Source organism: Acyrthosiphon pisum, chromosome A1 (assembly GCF_005508785.2).
Source record: "Acyrthosiphon pisum isolate AL4f chromosome A1, pea_aphid_22Mar2018_4r6ur, whole genome shotgun sequence".
Taxonomy (NCBI): Eukaryota; Metazoa; Arthropoda; class Insecta; order Hemiptera; family Aphididae; genus Acyrthosiphon; species Acyrthosiphon pisum.
The window spans coordinates 138,158,404-138,175,264 of record NC_042494.1 but is presented as its reverse complement, the minus strand read 5'-3'; the positions used below and the strand labels follow the sequence as shown (position 1 = coordinate 138,175,264).

The following is a 16,861-nucleotide window of genomic DNA, read 5'->3' as shown; positions in this document are numbered from 1 at the left end:
GTTTTACAAGTGATACTTTTTTACACATATACATCATTCAGTCTGTTATTCTAATACTAAGTAAGACATTTCTTTAGTCATTGCAGTGTAGAGTAAGAAAGTTAAAATTATTATAAGATTATTTTTTTTTAATAATCAGTGGATGTTACTAATATTGTTATCTACATAATATTATAATGTAGAATAGAAACATTATTATTGTAATTTTAATTTATGCATTATTAATTTTAAATGAATATTATAATACATGATATTATATAAACTACACAAATTTTGATTATTTTGACATTTTATGTGTAATAAATAATAATATATATAGTTAAACATAAATAATTTTATTCAATTTTACTATACTATACTCTTAACTAATTTTATAGCTGAATGGGAGATGAAAAATAATAACAAAATAAATTATAATATATAATTTTAATAATATTTTTGTACTTTAAATATCTACAATATACATTATAGATATTGACTAAAAACAAATAATAATATGAACGATTTTACAAATTAATTATTGATTCTAACTATAATAATGTTGATTCCTTGAAGAGAGATTATTTCACAGAAAATACAAATAAATCTAAGTTAAGTTCACATTGACAGCAGTTAAAATTATTTCCAATGTGAACGAATAGTGATTAATATTTAATAATATAACTCAACATTGACATTGAACATTATTATTTTAAACAGTAAAATATTTATTTGTAAAAATATCAATAGTTTTTCCAAACGAAAAATTGATTATTATTTTTAAATTGCCGTGAAAACTTGAAGAGAATAACGAGAAATAAATGAGTTCAAGGGACTAGTTCCTTAATACAAATTAAACAGGTAAAGTATAATATCATTAAACATTTGATGAGATATAAAACTTACAAATTAAATTCATTGCAGTAAATTGTTGAAAAATAAAATTTAGCTACACACACTTATTTTTTAATAATAATATTTAGATAGTCTAATTAAACTTAATATACCTTAAGATAAACTCCTACTGCTCTTCTAGTTATATTGGCAGTCTATGACGGAGGAACACCATGACATTGTTTTCATCTACCGCATCCATTCGGTTTCTAAGGATAGTGATCATATTATCTTCATCTCTAATTTCAAACAAAGATGGATCTGGAAAATTATAAGTAAAATTGTTATAATACTTAATATTACCTAAGGTTTAAGGTAAATTATTCAAAACATCGCAAAAATACTCACTTAGATTATCAACTTGCTTAGACCAGACTTCATGTGATAAACACCTCACTTGACGGCCCATAGGAATGTTGAAGAAACCCATGGACGCGTTGCGCAGTATATTGGCTTCAAAACGAGCAGGATTCCAACTCGTTTGACTCGGATCATCCGTGACTACTTCCAGTTGCAAGTAAGCCTCCAGGTAACAAGTATCAGTCTCAGGGTTCCACAGAATCACACACTTTGTCTCAAAACCCCTGAGTGAACATTTACATTATGTTTAAATAAAATGTACGTACATTTTAGGCATCTAAATTATAATAAGTACTAAGCACCTAACACAAATTACCTGTTATTCACTGGTTGACAAAGGGGTGTAGGTCTCTTCTCCTCTTCTGTGTTCAGTCTTATGCACAATACAATTAAAATATCACCATTTAATGGACAAATCTGTTAAAACACATTGGAATATATTTTAGTTAAAACATTATATCATTAAATTGCAAACTGAATATAATAAATGTATATTTACATCAACAATAGCCGAGTCATAGTCGTTATAGCACCAAAATTTGTGACCTTCAAGATTGCAAATAATTTCAGCCACTTTATAGCTAACATGTTCAAAATCTAAACTTGCCTGTTTTATAACGCAAACATTTTTTTCCTAATGAAAAAAATGATTAGATTAATAAATGTATTATATCTATATATATAAAAATGGAGACAAAAATGTATAACAATTCATCAATCGAGAACGGCTGGTCCGATTTGGCTCAAATTTTTTTTTAAATGTTCGTAACTGCCAGGAGAAAGTTTTTATGAAATAAAATTTTATGAAAATCCACTGGAAAGGTAAGAAATCTCAAATCTGTATGTCAAAAATACAACAGTGGCGCAACAGTGCATTATATTATATTGGTTGCTATTGGTTAATCGGGCATGTTTGTTGATTTCATATAATATAAAAATGAATAGCAGAATGTGTTTCTAAGCGCAATAATTCTACTGTATGTGTGTTGTGACTGAACTCCTTCTAAATGGTTAGACCGATTTGAATGAATTTTTTTGTATGCATTTGCGTTTATTCATCTGATTTTAGTATGGTTAGGTTAGGATTTTGTATTAATTGATTATATCAATCCACCATAGGTAGAATACGTCAAAATTGGTATAACTTTGATGCTTTAGAGTTAAATCATACACTAACGTACATACAGCACGGGGTCCGCGATCTACCGCAGGTAGATTGCCTACCTGAAAATGTACTGCTGCGAATTAGAATTTTTATTCCGAGCAACGGAAAAGTTAAGATTAATTTTTAAACCTACACCGAATATTAAATAACGAATTGAACAAAGTTTGAGTCACATATAGTTGGTACACTTAATGGGCAACAAAGTACACGGGTTCAGCTAGTTACATATAATATATCCTAATGAGGTCTAACACAAAGACCAGTGGTTGTCGACCTTTTTTTATTCAACCTTTAGCCACTAGAATCAAACACTGTGTCACCCTAACATCAAAATAAAAAACAATCTTAACTATATATTTTTATATTTTAGAATTATTCTTCTATTAAAAAAAAAAATTGCAGTATGCAGAAAAATAATAAGTATACACTTTATTTGAGTTGCTGGGCTCAATAAATGTTGACATTTTAAACTATAAATTGGTTAAATGTTGTTTATGGTCATAAGATAAAATATTAGTGTAAATTTTGTTCTGATTATTATTTGTCAGTTAGTAATTTACTTACAGCGTTTATCCTAAGTAAATAAAAGTATACATAGCTTTTATTGCTAAGTAATAATATAAAAGTATCTTTTATATATTTTGTATAATAAGCGAATGATACTTTTAAATTATAATAAATAACAATGATTTTTGGGGAAAAAATTAATTATTTTCTTTTTTTTCTATTTCCTGTGGAGATTTTGTGTCACCCCTAAATTAGGCCCATGTCACCCCAGTTGACAAACACTGAAATAGACAGTGGAATGTAGTATGAATTTTTATAAAAATATTTTATTGTGCGTGTTTTAATACTACTACCCAAAATATTAAAAATGACAACATTTTTATTAATTACATTACACAAAAATCATGATAACTTCAAAAAAAAACATCTCAAGATAAGTAATACAAACTATTTCCAACAAATGTAAAATACTAAACTTCTACTACTTACTTAAGATGTTTACTAAAATATAATAATTAATTAGTAATTATTATCAACACTAATTATTTTTTTAGATTAAGAAAAATACCTGTTTTCCAATTTTGGCAGTATTGATCATTTGCATTTGAGCAGACGCAGACCCATGTACAGATAACGGAAGTGCACATAAAGACCCTGTTATACCATCTTCTTCTATGATTAAAAAAAAAAAAATCCAAATAATAATGTCTATACACATGTATATTTAATTTAGTATTATAAATTATAATTCATTACAATCTAAAGACTAATGTAATAATGTGATACATTTTTATAACAATTATTACTTATTAGTGATTATTAGTAAATATTTATACATGTTTTAGTAGAGTGAGTTCACAAATACCATTGTCTTATAAAACGAAAACCTTAAATTGACAACCTAAATTCTTTCAAACAACTCAGGTTATGGAATTCAAATTATTATTTTTGTTCAAAAAATAATTATAATAAAATTACCATCTAAATCTGTAGTGACTGAGACAATTTCTTCATCTACTTCTATGTACTGTCTTTCAAATTTCACTGAACATCCTTGTAATGGTACAGATCGAAATGAACTACTTGATTGATTTCCTATTAATCAATATCAAGTATTATAAATTATAGACAAAAATGTTATCTTATATAATAAAACGCTTATAAAAAGTATTTATAAATATGTCTACCTTGAATATTATCAGGAACGATCATAACACCGATTTTCTTATCACAGGGGCTTTTGGAATTTTTAAACAATGGAGTTTTATTTCTTGGCTTGAGCACATTGGTAATCTTCCTGTTGGTACTATCAGGACTCTTAATGTCTCTATCTTCAGAGGTAACTGAACGAGGTGATGATAAACAATCCCAGTCAGCAATGATTGCATTTAATTCTTGAGCAAATAACATTTTTCTATCACAGTCATTTAATATATCATCTTCATAGTCTGTTTGTATATATAATGGTGTTTGATCAACGGCTGAAGGTCCAGGTGATTCACGGCGTTGAAAGAGATTTTTTTTGGATGATGGATGCACATTTTCCATATCTTCTTCTTCCGAACAAAATTCATACATTTTATCTGCTATTCTTCTGCGCCTGAACCATTTAAACTTAAGCAAACAACTATCATCATTTTCATCAAAATCATATACCTTTCAAGTAACGGAGTAAACAATAAAAACATCAGATTAATAATTAAAAATAAATATATTATTTGTAATTTTATTTACCTTTTCAGCATCTTTCATTCTTAAAAGACGATGGTTGTTATAATTAGGCATGGCGTTTAGAGCAGCCATCGTCATATCTTGTTCTTTGTCAAACTGCAATCAATAAAAACAAATTATTTAAATTAAATTATATTTATTATTTAAGTTAACATACAAAACATCTTGTATCAATATGTCTCCTTTTGACACCCCTTTCTTGACTATCACTTTTATTTGCCATTTTATAACCAAATTCAGTCAAATCATTACTAAGCCTGTAAATGAAAATTAATCATTCAATATAAGTTTAATGACTAATTTATATTTTTTGATATAATATACTTGTGAGCTAATGGAACATTAATGTTTTCTGATTTATCAGATGTAGAATTTTGATTCTTATCTAAATCAAAATTTAAAACGTGAATAAAATTACACGTATTGAGCACAATATGATTATCATATTTCAATGACACGGAAGGCTCCAGTCGAGGATAAGGATGTGACACTGTAAATGACGTGTGTACAGTAAGGCCATGAATAAGACACGTGTTTCCCAAATAATACTTGGAAAGATCTAAACAAAAATTATAGTTGTAATAAAATAATAAAAAAAAAAACAATGATATGCATATCTTTATGTACCTTCATCTCTATGTGCATTGGCTACTGATTGACAATCTTTACAGTTATTTAAAGATGGTAATGTAGTGACTGTAATGTAAATTTTGTGCATGTCACAATCATCATCTTCAGATGTCACACTATATTTAGAAGTAAAGAAGAATGCTTAATAACAGTATTATTTATTTCAATAGAATTATTTACCTTTCACCGAAAACTACGATTCTGTCAGACCGGTTTGGCCATTGAACAATGTAAATATTTAAAAAATCACTAAACTCCGCATTCTCAAATAATGAAATTTCTGAAACCCTAAAAGCTGATTGGCCCGGTCGAAAAGCCCAAAAATGTAGTTTATACTTCATGTTTAATGAAGACATAAGAGGACCATCAACAACAACTATATTCTCTGAGTCTGTTATTGTGTAAGTCAATAGAAATCGGCCACATCGAGTTAAACCCATAAAAACATGACTAAAGGAATAAAATATACATAAAAATACATTAAAAAAAATACATAATAGTTAAAAGGAATAAATAAAATTTGATTGATTTACTAACTCAGAAATATCTTCTATAATATCTGGCAAGAAAAATTTACCATAATCCGGATTGTCTTTAAATAAATATCTTGTATTGTTTTGAGGATTATGCTTGTATTTAAAAGTACCATGAACCTAGAAACAAGGTAGAATAATACAAATTATTAATTATTACTTTTTTGTAGATTATTAATCAACACTTTTAAATTTATGTGATCCTAGAAGAGCCACTCGTACAAAATTTTATAAACATAGATAGGTATGAGTATTTGTTTGAATTTAGGAGTTGTTAACAGACGTTAGTCGCCTCAGTGTATATTATGTTATTAATGGCATTGCAGTATTTTTGACCATGTGATATTTAATAAAAAATAATTTATACATTTTTACAAATTTTATCAAAGCAAATAATTTATTATTTCATGTATATTTTATAATTTATATAATATAGTTATAAAAAGTTACTTCCTTATACATCAAACTGATGATATTTTTAAAAAAAATAATAGGAATGTACAGGCAATTGAAGTTTTCAAAAAACAGTTAGCAACCAAGTTATTAAATTTATTTAGGATATTATTATAGTATTTTTAATAATATTATTAAAAGGTATATTGAGTATAAATGATTGAAATATAGAATGTATATATTTTATTCATGATGTAGAAAAAGTGAGTTCATTTTGACCATAGCGCAACTAATGTCTGGTCGGGCATCGGGTCAATAATCAAATAAACTTATTTCATAGAAATTAGGAAAAAATCATTTTAAAAAACAACATTTATGTAATAAATATAACATAAATTAAAGTAATTAAGTAGTTGTGATTAATTGCATTATTTAAATAAAAGTGTGAGCTATTTTTAATATACTTTACTATAGTAATAAATCATCATGTAGCCTAAGAGATAAATGCAATTCAAATGATAGGTACTTGTAATGAAATAGCTAGAAAATTATTAATAATTTGATGTAAGTAATTACACATCTACTGATAAAAATTAAATTAATTTGATACATTTCAAAGTTAAACATTGACATAGTAATATGTAGGTAATAAAAAAAAAAAAAAAAAAAAACCAGTAGAATAAATGATAAATTGGTTTAACCACAGTTCCCTCGACAGTACCAGTGATGATTTAAAAAGAACTTATGGGTGCCACTTTTAATTTCACATAAGTGCTTAGGTTAGGTATATTATGTATTATGTCGTACACAAACGACAAACATTAAATGTACTTAAAATAAATTTTATTATAAGACTACCACCCACAAGGTGTTTAAGCCGATTATCGCTCGAACCAGTCATACAGAATTCATACTTATTAAGCTGACAAGTGTGTTCAATTAGGAATTTTAAACACAACACATGAAGGTGCAGTTTTATATTAGGTATATCCATAGACCTATAAACAAATGGACAGCCCATTCCACTCCACCCAGCCATTAATGCTAGGCGATCATATAACCATACAACTGAGAGAGAGAGAACATAACGTAGTGGAGGAGTACCGCATACAGCCTGCATAAAGCCCGCATAAGAAACTGTATAAATTGTATTACTTTGTTTCTTTACTCGCTCACTCTACATCGTACCCCACCCCTGACTTCTCTCTCTAAGCGCTGTCCATTAGTACATCAGAATAATAATAATAATAATAATAATAATATTAATAAAAAAACATTTAATTACCTGACGGTTATACAGTTTGTGAATTATGGAGTCTGACGATATGGACATTTTCATATATTATTATAAGATATATAAATGCTGTACACTTTAGGTATAGGTGTATTGATGTTCGGTCAATGTACTGATTTTTCGTCTCAGAATTATGACGGCTAAGTGGTTTTTTTTCGTTGCTATACACCTGCCGCCCTACACAATTTACGAGTTTTAAACGATCGACAAACAAATAATTTGTAATAGTCTTATTCTCATCTCCCCGAGAGCGAGAATGTCCAATTACGATGGACCGGCGGATGGATCGGAGTGTCGGACTAGACTGCGCAAACGACGGGACATATTATTATTATTTTATCGACAACATTTTAAAAAGAAATAAAGAGAAAAAAAGACGGACCATAGACGGCGAAATTATAATAATAATAATAATAATATGTATTATAATAACTAATGAGTTGTAGTTGTATTATAGTTGTAGTATTGTTGTCGTAGTAGTAGTAGGTGTATTATATCGGTGGTGCATAAAAAAATATGATGTGCGATAATAAACAAAACATTAGTGATTATTATTATTACTGTTATGAGATAACGTATCAATCACTTTTCCATGATAATTATCAACCAGACGCTCGAACACGAGCTGATAACATCCCCAACGGAGGAAGAAGACGTGATATAGGTTAGAAAATATTTTCCGAGGAAAAATTACACCTGGGTAATAGGAACGATTGTTCATTCCTGTTACGAATTATTCGAAGTCCGAATTGCTAATAATATTTTGGCCAACGACGCCGAGTGCAACCCACGATTTCAGAAACTGAAGATGTGAATATATTTCTGATCTGAAAATAAAGATTTCGAATTCAAAAAATTGTCTTTACCATTATCGCGTACGAGTGAGTAAATCGTTGTTTTAGTTAGATATAATATATGTATCACGTAGGTATTTTTTTACTTTGACGTTGCGTCTTTTAGATTTTTTGACGAGTAGCAATGGGAAATACGGTTTCCGGAGCTCAAAAACTTGTGGTGCAGGCGTTTATTCCACAGAACGAAACTAACAACAATGAACCGCCTAAAAATCCACACGGGCTTACCAACACAGCTGGCATGAGCCCACCACCGGAATGTCCAATGCACGTCAAAACAGACGATAAGAAAGCCGCTGGATGTGCTGTGGCGGGAAACCCAGATGACATCAATCCGTTAAATATGGTAAACATATTATATGACAAAGTGTAGTGCGCTGAATTTGAATAGGTATAATAAAATTGGTAATCCATTGAATCCACAAACATTAAAAAATGCAACTCCCATATTTAGCTTCAGTTATGTAAAAGTGTCAAAGTAAGTATCTAGTACCTATCTACCTAATGTATAATAAATATATTTTATGGGCGATGTGATACATTACCTGGTCTAGAGTCTATCTCAAAAGATAATAATTAAATTATCAGTCCACCGGCCAATTTTCTTCAATACTGCGCTTCTCTCATTGACGACCCGGTTTTAACGTGATCACTTGATTCTCGACGTACCTATCACATCATCCACTATGCACAAAAAGCTATTGTTCTCTTTTAAGACAGGGTATAAGTATATAGTATACTTTACCTGGTATTTTGGTCTTTGGGGCAATACAATAAAAAAAAAATGAGCATTTAATGTTATTAAACATTTAGAGTTGTTCTTTAAATGTCCGATAAAGTGTTGGTTAACACTAACTGATTGATAACTGATTTTATTACTGGTGGAATTCGGCCTGTTAACTTTAATTGGACATATAAGAACGGCCCTTAAAAGCCTAGTTAAAAAAGTTTGAAATAATTTACCATAGATTTTAAATTTAATTTTATAAAATAACGATTAAATTGTTGTGGCATACATTGTCAAACTTGGACTGGGCAATTCTTTATAGCCCGGCAAATATATAATTTTGGCAACGCTATCCATTAAAATTGGACCGTATTATAATTTCCTAAATGTATATATTGCTCAATAATCTACTTAACCTGGTACGTTTTGCCCACAAAATTAAAACAACTTTATTTTAGTTTTGTTTGAGAAAGAATAACTTTTATTTATAAAAATACAAAGCAGACTGCCTGACTTATAGTAAATAATATATCTATTTATAGTTAAATTTGTAGTTTATTTACTATTTGTCTATAGATATTATTTTCAGCTTAGATATTATGTAGGAAATTATTTTTAATCGCTATTGGTTTTTTTTGTTAGCTATTAAAAACTATTACATCAACTGTACTCTTAGTTCTGAAAACTTGTGAGTTGTCACTTGTCAGTACTTAATCTGACCTAAAATGTTGACTGGGATAAAATTAATATTCTGATGGATTCATAAGCCATCATCATTCATCATTCCTAATAACTTAAAACCAATTATTGAATTTTAATATATGTCATGTATTATACTCATAGATGCCACCTCCAAATCAAAAACCAGCTCCAGATCAACCATTTCCATTACCAACAGAACGAGAAGTATCTACTATACCTAAGTCAGAAGGAGAGGGTGACTTTTGGGTTTATCCTTCAGCTCAAGTAAAACGAATAATAAAATTATATAATACAATATTTTTTTACTAAAAGCTGTTTGAAAATCGTTTAGATGTTTTGGAATGCAATGTTACGAAAAGGGTGGCGTTGGAAAGACGATGATTTATCTCCAAAAGATATGGACGTTATAATTAAAATACACAACATCAACAATGAGCTTGCTTGGCGAGAAGTACTAAAATGGGAAGCTTTTCACGCAAGTGAATGTATGAATCCAAAGTTGAAAAGCTTTGGGGGTAAAGCTAAACATTTTTCTCCAAGAGCAAGAATACGAAATTGGATGGGATATGAACTACCTTTTGATAGACATGATTGGATAGTAGACCGTTGTGGTAAAGAAGTACGATATGTTATTGATTATTACAGTACAGATAATTCACCAAATAAATATCAAGTGGCTGTTTTGGATGTAAGGCCAGCCTTAGATTCATTTGGTGCGTTGTGGGATCGTTCAAAAGTAAATATATTTTTAATCAAAATTTAAAAAAAAAAACTGTGCCTTTATAATTTAACTTAAACATTTCAATTTTAGGCAGCTTATTGGAGATGGCGATATGAAGCTGAAATGGAAAGAAATATTGCAAATAAAATGGAAGAATTAAGAAGCGATGATAAAGTGTGAATATAAATTATTCATTTTTTTTTTTTTTATTGTATAGTGTATAGTAGGTCCTTAATTAAAAGTTAACTATTTCAATCCTTAAAAGATATCAAGATTAAAACTAAACTAGTAAGTATAGTATTTTTTAGCACTACAATACATTATTTTTAGATATTTTGTTATTATATTATTTTTCCAATTCAATGATTTTATTGATTAAATATTTTTAGTGAAATGTATACATATATGCAGAGTTAACTTTGTTTTACGTAATAGTCAATAAACTATAATACTTAGTTTAAAATAATTGCAGCAATTGTATTGTTTTACCTAATATGTATAATTTTGTTTTATATCAATGAGTTAAAAAAATATTATATTAAAATAGTTAACATTTATATTCTATTAATTCAACTTCTCACAATATACTTCTTTACAGTTTACACTTTTTTTTTTAAATATTTAATAAAATAAAATAGTTGGAATAGGAACATTTGTTTGTAACCTAAATCTATTTTATTTTATTATTTTGACGAGACAATTTAAACATTGCATTTACTTACTGAAAAACAAAAAATGGTATAAATTATGTCAGCCTCTGGTATAATTTTTAATTTTCTATAGTCTTTTAACATAAAATGTTGTTGTACTAGCAGTGTTTACATTTTATATATTTATAATATAATATATCAATAAATATATGATGGTTGCACAATTATATTAATTTGTTACAATAAAATACTCGTTGAAATAATGAAATAATTTGGAAATAACTTTATTCTAATCATCAAACATAATCAATCAAAAACTGCAAAGAATATTATCAAAAGTCGCTGACAAATGTCAGTTACTTTAGTGAAAGTCTCCATAGAATGCCGTGATTGAATTCAGTCTTCCATTAATAATATTCTGCTGAATTTCCACTTTACCAAAATCCTTTGCCAACCACATACACTGAAAAATTATAATGTAAAGGTTAGATTATATTGAACACCATACATCATGTGCCTTACTTCTAATATATTTGTGGTTTTCGGCATATGGAATGCAATATTAGGCGCAATAGTTTTAACAATATCAAAAATACCAAAACCTCCCCCGAAATAATTTTCACACATAGACGTTAAACTGTAGCTTTTATCAATTGAATATCCTGGTCCTCCCCATGGTGGTGACATAAATACTACATCCGCTTTTAACTTCGGATAAATTTGAAAAAAGTCACCAACTACAAAATCAATTTTATGAGCAACACCATATATTTCAGCATTATGCCGTGCTAATCTTATCTTATCTGGATCAATATCACATGCTATAACTAAACACAAATAGTTTTAATAAAACTTATTTTTAAGTAAAATATTATGTGACATTGTAATAATAATACCTCGTTTGCATGTTTTTGCTAGCTGTATAATATTACCACCAGCTCCACAAAAAGGATCCAACACTATGTTATTTTTACAACGCTTTGCTATATGATAACTTAATACCTCTGGACAGACCGAATAGAAGCTCTCTGTAAATAAAAAACATTGTTTAAAAACATAAGATTTAAACAGAAAATTGTTGAATTACCTGTGTCCAAGAGAATACCGTGATCAAAATTTGTAAATAACAAGTGCCTCATTGACCAGTATTTAGTAGGCAACTGTTTATCTTGATGAAGATTATTGGTGTTCTTTTGGCAATTCAATTGATTTGAGTGAGTCTTTTTAATTATTAAATTTTGGTGTTGATTCTAACATATACATATAAATAATTAAATTTATTTAACTCTATACTTGTATACAATTTTTTTTCCATAACTAATTTTAATAATATATTATAATATAATACTTTTCAAGTAGCTATAGAATTTCATTCAATATAATATAGACAACAGAGCATAATTTTAGACATACTAATCTTGTATACTCAATAGTCAAAGATTAACTATTTATAAAAAAATTAACTTCCTGAAAAGTTCTAAATATCATGAATTTCACAAAAATGTAATGTGTATTAAATTTCAGCTATATAAATAGTTGATGATTATTTATTTGCACAACAAATGGAATTAAAATTTTGAAATTATACTCAAGAACTAACTAAAAAGAACAATTTTAAAAGTAATATTAATTTAAATATGTTTCATACTTCAATTTTGTAATTTTTGTTGTAACGATTATTTTCTGGGAATGTTTTAGAGTGAATTGGCTTTTGATGTCTTCCGTTTTGATTATATCCATCACGACTACCTATTGAATTCTAAAAAAAAAAAATATTGTTAGATTAAATGTATGTTTATATTTTGATGTTTAAATAAAAAATTATATATTACAGTGATAATGATAAGTATTAGTGAAATATTATTGTTTTTGATATTTTGATTTCTACTTCAAATCAGATAAACTATGCACTTATAAATGTAGTATTAATATAAAATATCAAACTCATAACTAAATAACTTACAAATTAAAATTTTTAATTTTTCCTAAACTTCTATTTTTTCTATATAAAAAAAATTGCTAAAATTAGTTACCTAAACACCCACTAGTCTTAATTCTTCTATCACTAATCTAAATATTTTATTCACAATTAAATATCGATACATGTGATATAATCTGTAATTACATTCTTTCTATATAGTCACTAATATATTTTAGCAAATAAACAAAACATATATTTACTTTTGGTTTTGGTGCAATATAATTTTTCTGACCATATCTGGCAATATGCTTTTGAGCGTCTTTATAATAGTATATCTGTGATGGATAAAATGTATACATTTTATCACTATTACACACAAAACCTAGATCTTTAAGAACCGCATTAATTTTTGCCGAGGGTTTATCGTATTGTTGTCTGTAACAAAAAAAATTAAAACATCCATCAATAAGATACTATACAGGTACTTGTTTTATAAAGTAATATTTAATAAATACTGTTAAAAATTTCATATTTTTAATTTATATAAACTAAAATAACTAAATACAAATCTCATTTGATTGGTTTATGCATTCATATAACTGTTAACTTCATAATTAATGTACAACTCAACTTATTATACATAATAAACTATGTAAGCATTTAGTTTGAAAATAACGGTAGTTATATAATATTATATTATAGTACAGTGAAAATTGTCTAAGGCGGACCCTGAATAAAATGAATACCTAACTATGAACTATCCAATCAGGAATTCTTTTTTGGTCTCGGCGTGTGTTCCTATAGCTTCATATAATGCACGTTGAACCCAAAAAAAACGGATCCTTCCTAGGTAAACAGGAAACACGATGCGCGCGGATGTAACAAAAGCCAAAAATTATGTAGGTACCTACATAATATAAATACTATATTATAGTACTATGTATAAAATCTAAAATGTATATTAAATTGTATAATAAGTTTTCTCGTAGCTATGAAAAAACAGTTATGCACCAATAATCGTTGGTACATTATTATGTTATTATTTTGTACATAGTTACGTTTCTTTCAAACATCAAAATGCCAAAATATACGTCTACAATTGAATGAAAAATATCAACTATGAATGAAAAAGTAGTTAGTACATTTAAACAATTCAAGTAGCTTGTACTTTTAAAGTACATTGAACATTTGAAAAAGTCTATAACAATTAAATATTAATGAATACCTACATTTAAAATTAAAATTATAAATATTATAAACTATAATTATGTAATAGGAATAATAATAGTACATTATATACAATTTAAAATTGAATTGAATAATCCAAAAATTTTCCGTTTTATTCTATAAAGCGGAACTTTTGGTTGATGTCATGTGATTCCGCCTTAGACAATACCTATACACAATTAATATATTAAATTTTGATTTGAGTATAGACTATTTTGGGAATAATAATCATAGTCAATAGTCGTTAATGCATCAATAATCAACATAATATTATATTATAAATTATGATAAACGGTAAAAAATGTATATAGTTTTGAAAAAGAAAACTATTTTTAAAAATTATCGAATAGTCATTTTAGCATGTTTTCATACTTAATATTGCTGTATTGTAAAATCGTGTACATCATATTTTTAACTTCATTTAATAATTCAATTATTTCAATGAAAATTATTTAAGCAAAATTAATTATTATTACTTACAACATGTAGCTTGGTTCATTTTCAATATTAGTAGTACGTAGTCTGCGTTTATCTGAATAAACGTTATCATTAGAGGTTTCATTCTTAACAAATGATTTTGACCCCTTTGGAAGTCTTTTGTGCCTATAAAAATGTAGAACAAAATATTTTTATTTTTTTATTATTTTAAAAGCCATTACTATTATAGGTACAGGTAACCACAAAGATAACTCAGACAAAATATTTAAAATTAAAAAATAGATTTAAATCAGAAGTGTAGGTCTGCGGGGAAAGAGTTAAGGAGGAGAGCTCACCTCCAAAGTCCTAACCTTTCCAAAAAAAACCGTTACTTTAAATAAATGTCTATTTACATAATTTCTATACCTGATTATATTATTTTATTTTAAGAACTTGTATCAGTTGCTTAAAAAAATCTCCTCAATTAAAAAATATTTGTTTTCTCAACCGATTAAATTACACGTACCGTGGGCGGCTCCAAGGGGAATACTTAGGGGCCGTAATCCCCCCAAGATCGTATTTCTAAAAAAATTTACATTTTTGTAAAAATAAACATATTATTATAGATTTCTGAAAGTTATGACTTAGCCCAACCAATATAAATCTCTGGTGCCGCCCCTGACACATAAGGTATTGAAAATAATGAAAACTGTTTCCTATCATTCCTGTTAAGAATAATAATATGCAAGTACCTTTTATTTGCTTCGAAGTAAGTGCACAGCAGAGTTGTGTCATCTCTGGAGTTGCAGTGACGGCACCCATACAACACATCGACCAGTTTTCCGGTACGCGAAGTAAAATTCGGCTTTTCCATAAAACGAGTCTTGTCGGCGGACGGCTTGGGTCGTCTCCATTTCGGAGAGCTTTTTGCTTTCGGAATATTCCGATTCATAGATACGGATTCACTATACGGCATAACTGTGTTTAGCGAAGACAATTTGTATGTTCGTATTGGCACAGTTTCGTTCGTGGTCTCAATATCTGCAGCGGGTTTATGCGCGGCGAAAAATAATAACAGTAATGTCAAAATTACGTAAATAAATAATGATGTAGGTGGCGGTCGCCATGCACGCATGATATTATAATAATAATGAAAACTCGACAAACGCGGGCCGCATTTAGCCAATATTAATATTTCAACCATAAGAGTGTAAGGCTAGAATATTATAATAATGTATCGTTGTATTAATGCGATAGGTACTATAATAATTCATAGATTTATGAACAAATTTAGTCATATAAAAAATGTGAAAATTAGGTATTGTAATTAGAGTACCTACCTACCTGATACATATTAAATACTCAAATTGGATAATTTATGAGGGATACCTCGTGCCTATATTCAAGCTTTTTACTTGCAAACAATGAAATAAATAGGCACTTCCTTACATAAATTATGTATCGAAAAAATCTATTGCACATTTCAAATATCTATAAAAAGAACCAGGGGCGGATTGGCCTATCGGGAAATCGGGAAACTTCCCGATGGGCCGGTTCTTGTGAGGGCCAGCAGGGCCGGTATAATTATTATAATATATTTACAAAAACAAATTATATTTTTATAATTTAAGCATAATATATATTAAGAAAATCAAATACCTACGAAGGTATTATGTTTAATATCTTAAACTATTGAAATTCATAGAAGGAATTTCGGTATTTACACTATTTTCCCTCCAATTCATGCTAATGTATTATTTAGAAATCTGTGGTATTGGTATTTTATTATTTATTTTTTATATTGTATGGTAGAATTCAGTTAGTTGCGTGATAATATTGATAACCTTATTTTATCATTATTTATGTGTATTTTGATTTTGAACTTTTTTACACAAACGAGTTACCGAGTTAGTTACAATACTTACAAACGTGTGTTTAGTGTAAAAAAATAATTGAACTGTGCAATTTAAATAATGTGTGAAGCTGGTAAAAACGAAAGAAGGGTGCTGAAAAGGTATACGAGAAAAAAATAAATAACTGTTGGGAAATATTTACGTGGAACATTGTTTTAGATTTTCAATCCTAAGCTATAAAAGTCGAACATTTTATAAATTTTGTCATAATTTGAACTTTAAATGCATGTGCGCCTATGTATT

The 16,861-nt window shown here is 28.0% G+C and overlaps 4 protein-coding genes across 6 annotated transcripts; 1 reads left to right on the top strand and 3 right to left on the bottom strand.

Moving 5' to 3' along the window:
- Positions 1 to 485: 485 nt before the first annotated feature.
- LOC100570502 lies at positions 486 to 7,949 on the bottom strand. Of its 2 annotated transcripts, none has more exons than XM_008187600.3 (14): positions 7,478 to 7,949; positions 5,804 to 5,919; positions 5,447 to 5,716; positions 5,264 to 5,382; positions 4,961 to 5,195; positions 4,794 to 4,893; positions 4,640 to 4,732; positions 4,093 to 4,561; positions 3,884 to 4,000; positions 3,474 to 3,574; positions 1,733 to 1,867; positions 1,550 to 1,650; positions 1,222 to 1,457; positions 486 to 1,134 (listed from the first exon to the last, which is right to left on the bottom strand). In XM_008187600.3, exons 1-14 carry the CDS (start codon positions 7,529 to 7,531, stop codon positions 1,016 to 1,018), a joined length of 2,265 nt encoding a protein of 754 aa, XP_008185822.1. In that variant the 5' UTR covers positions 7,532 to 7,949; the 3' UTR covers positions 486 to 1,015. The 2 variants fall into 2 exon arrangements, with proteins under 2 accessions (XP_008185822.1, XP_003246362.1); XM_003246314.4 differs by having other exon boundaries at positions 487 to 1,134; positions 3,474 to 3,577; positions 7,478 to 7,948.
- A 189-nt stretch (positions 7,950 to 8,138) lies between these two features.
- On the top strand, positions 8,139 to 12,921 carry LOC100168949 (cytochrome c heme lyase). Of its 2 annotated transcripts, XR_001679954.2 has the most exons (7): positions 8,139 to 8,367; positions 8,447 to 8,686; positions 9,911 to 10,033; positions 10,101 to 10,505; positions 10,581 to 10,778; positions 12,059 to 12,354; positions 12,665 to 12,921. XR_001679954.2 is itself a non-coding variant. In NM_001204977.1 (5 exon segments), coding segments are annotated over 4 exon segments (840 nt in total). In that variant the 5' UTR covers positions 8,146 to 8,367; positions 8,447 to 8,464; the 3' UTR covers positions 10,671 to 11,092.
- Positions 11,496 to 11,800, bottom strand: LOC103310189 (trimethylguanosine synthase-like). Its single transcript, XM_029488428.1, has 2 exons — positions 11,663 to 11,800; positions 11,496 to 11,603 (listed from the first exon to the last, which is right to left on the bottom strand). The coding sequence occupies exons 1-2, from the start codon at positions 11,765 to 11,767 to the stop codon at positions 11,502 to 11,504; spliced, it is 207 nt and encodes a 68-aa protein (XP_029344288.1). The 5' UTR covers positions 11,768 to 11,800; the 3' UTR covers positions 11,496 to 11,501.
- Positions 12,719 to 16,195, bottom strand: LOC100570604. The gene is made up of 4 exons (XM_008187598.3): positions 15,458 to 16,195; positions 14,769 to 14,891; positions 13,322 to 13,496; positions 12,719 to 12,899 (listed from the first exon to the last, which is right to left on the bottom strand). The coding sequence occupies exons 1-4, from the start codon at positions 15,907 to 15,909 to the stop codon at positions 12,783 to 12,785; spliced, it is 867 nt and encodes a 288-aa protein (XP_008185820.3). The 5' UTR covers positions 15,910 to 16,195; the 3' UTR covers positions 12,719 to 12,782.
- Positions 16,196 to 16,861: the final 666 nt, after the last annotated feature.

Coding starts and splice junctions, on each gene's coding strand:
- LOC100570502 (XM_003246314.4), bottom strand. CDS start 7,531: ATGAAAATGTCCATATCGTCAGACTCCATAATTCACAAACTGTATAAC. Junction 5,717..5,803: donor ATTATAGAAGATATTTCTGA/GTTAGTAAATCA, acceptor TTATTCCTTTAG/TCATGTTTTTATGGGTTTAA. Junction 1,458..1,549: donor TGTCAACCAGTGAATAACAG/GTAATTTGTGTT, acceptor ATGTTCACTCAG/GGGTTTTGAGACAAAGTGTG.
- LOC103310189 (XM_029488428.1), bottom strand. CDS start 11,767: ATGTGTGAAAATTATTTCGGGGGAGGTTTTGGTATTTTTGATATTGTT. Junction 11,604..11,662: donor AAACCACAAATATATTAGAA/GTAAGGCACATG, acceptor ATAATTTTTCAG/TGTATGTGGTTGGCAAAGGA.
- LOC100570604 (XM_008187598.3), bottom strand. CDS start 15,909: ATGGTTGAAATATTAATATTGGCTAAATGCGGCCCGCGTTTGTCGAGT. Junction 14,892..15,457: donor TACTTCGAAGCAAATAAAAG/GTACTTGCATAT, acceptor ACATTTTTATAG/GCACAAAAGACTTCCAAAGG. Junction 13,497..14,768: donor AATGAACCAAGCTACATGTT/GTAAGTAATAAT, acceptor TTTTTGTTACAG/ACAACAATACGATAAACCCT.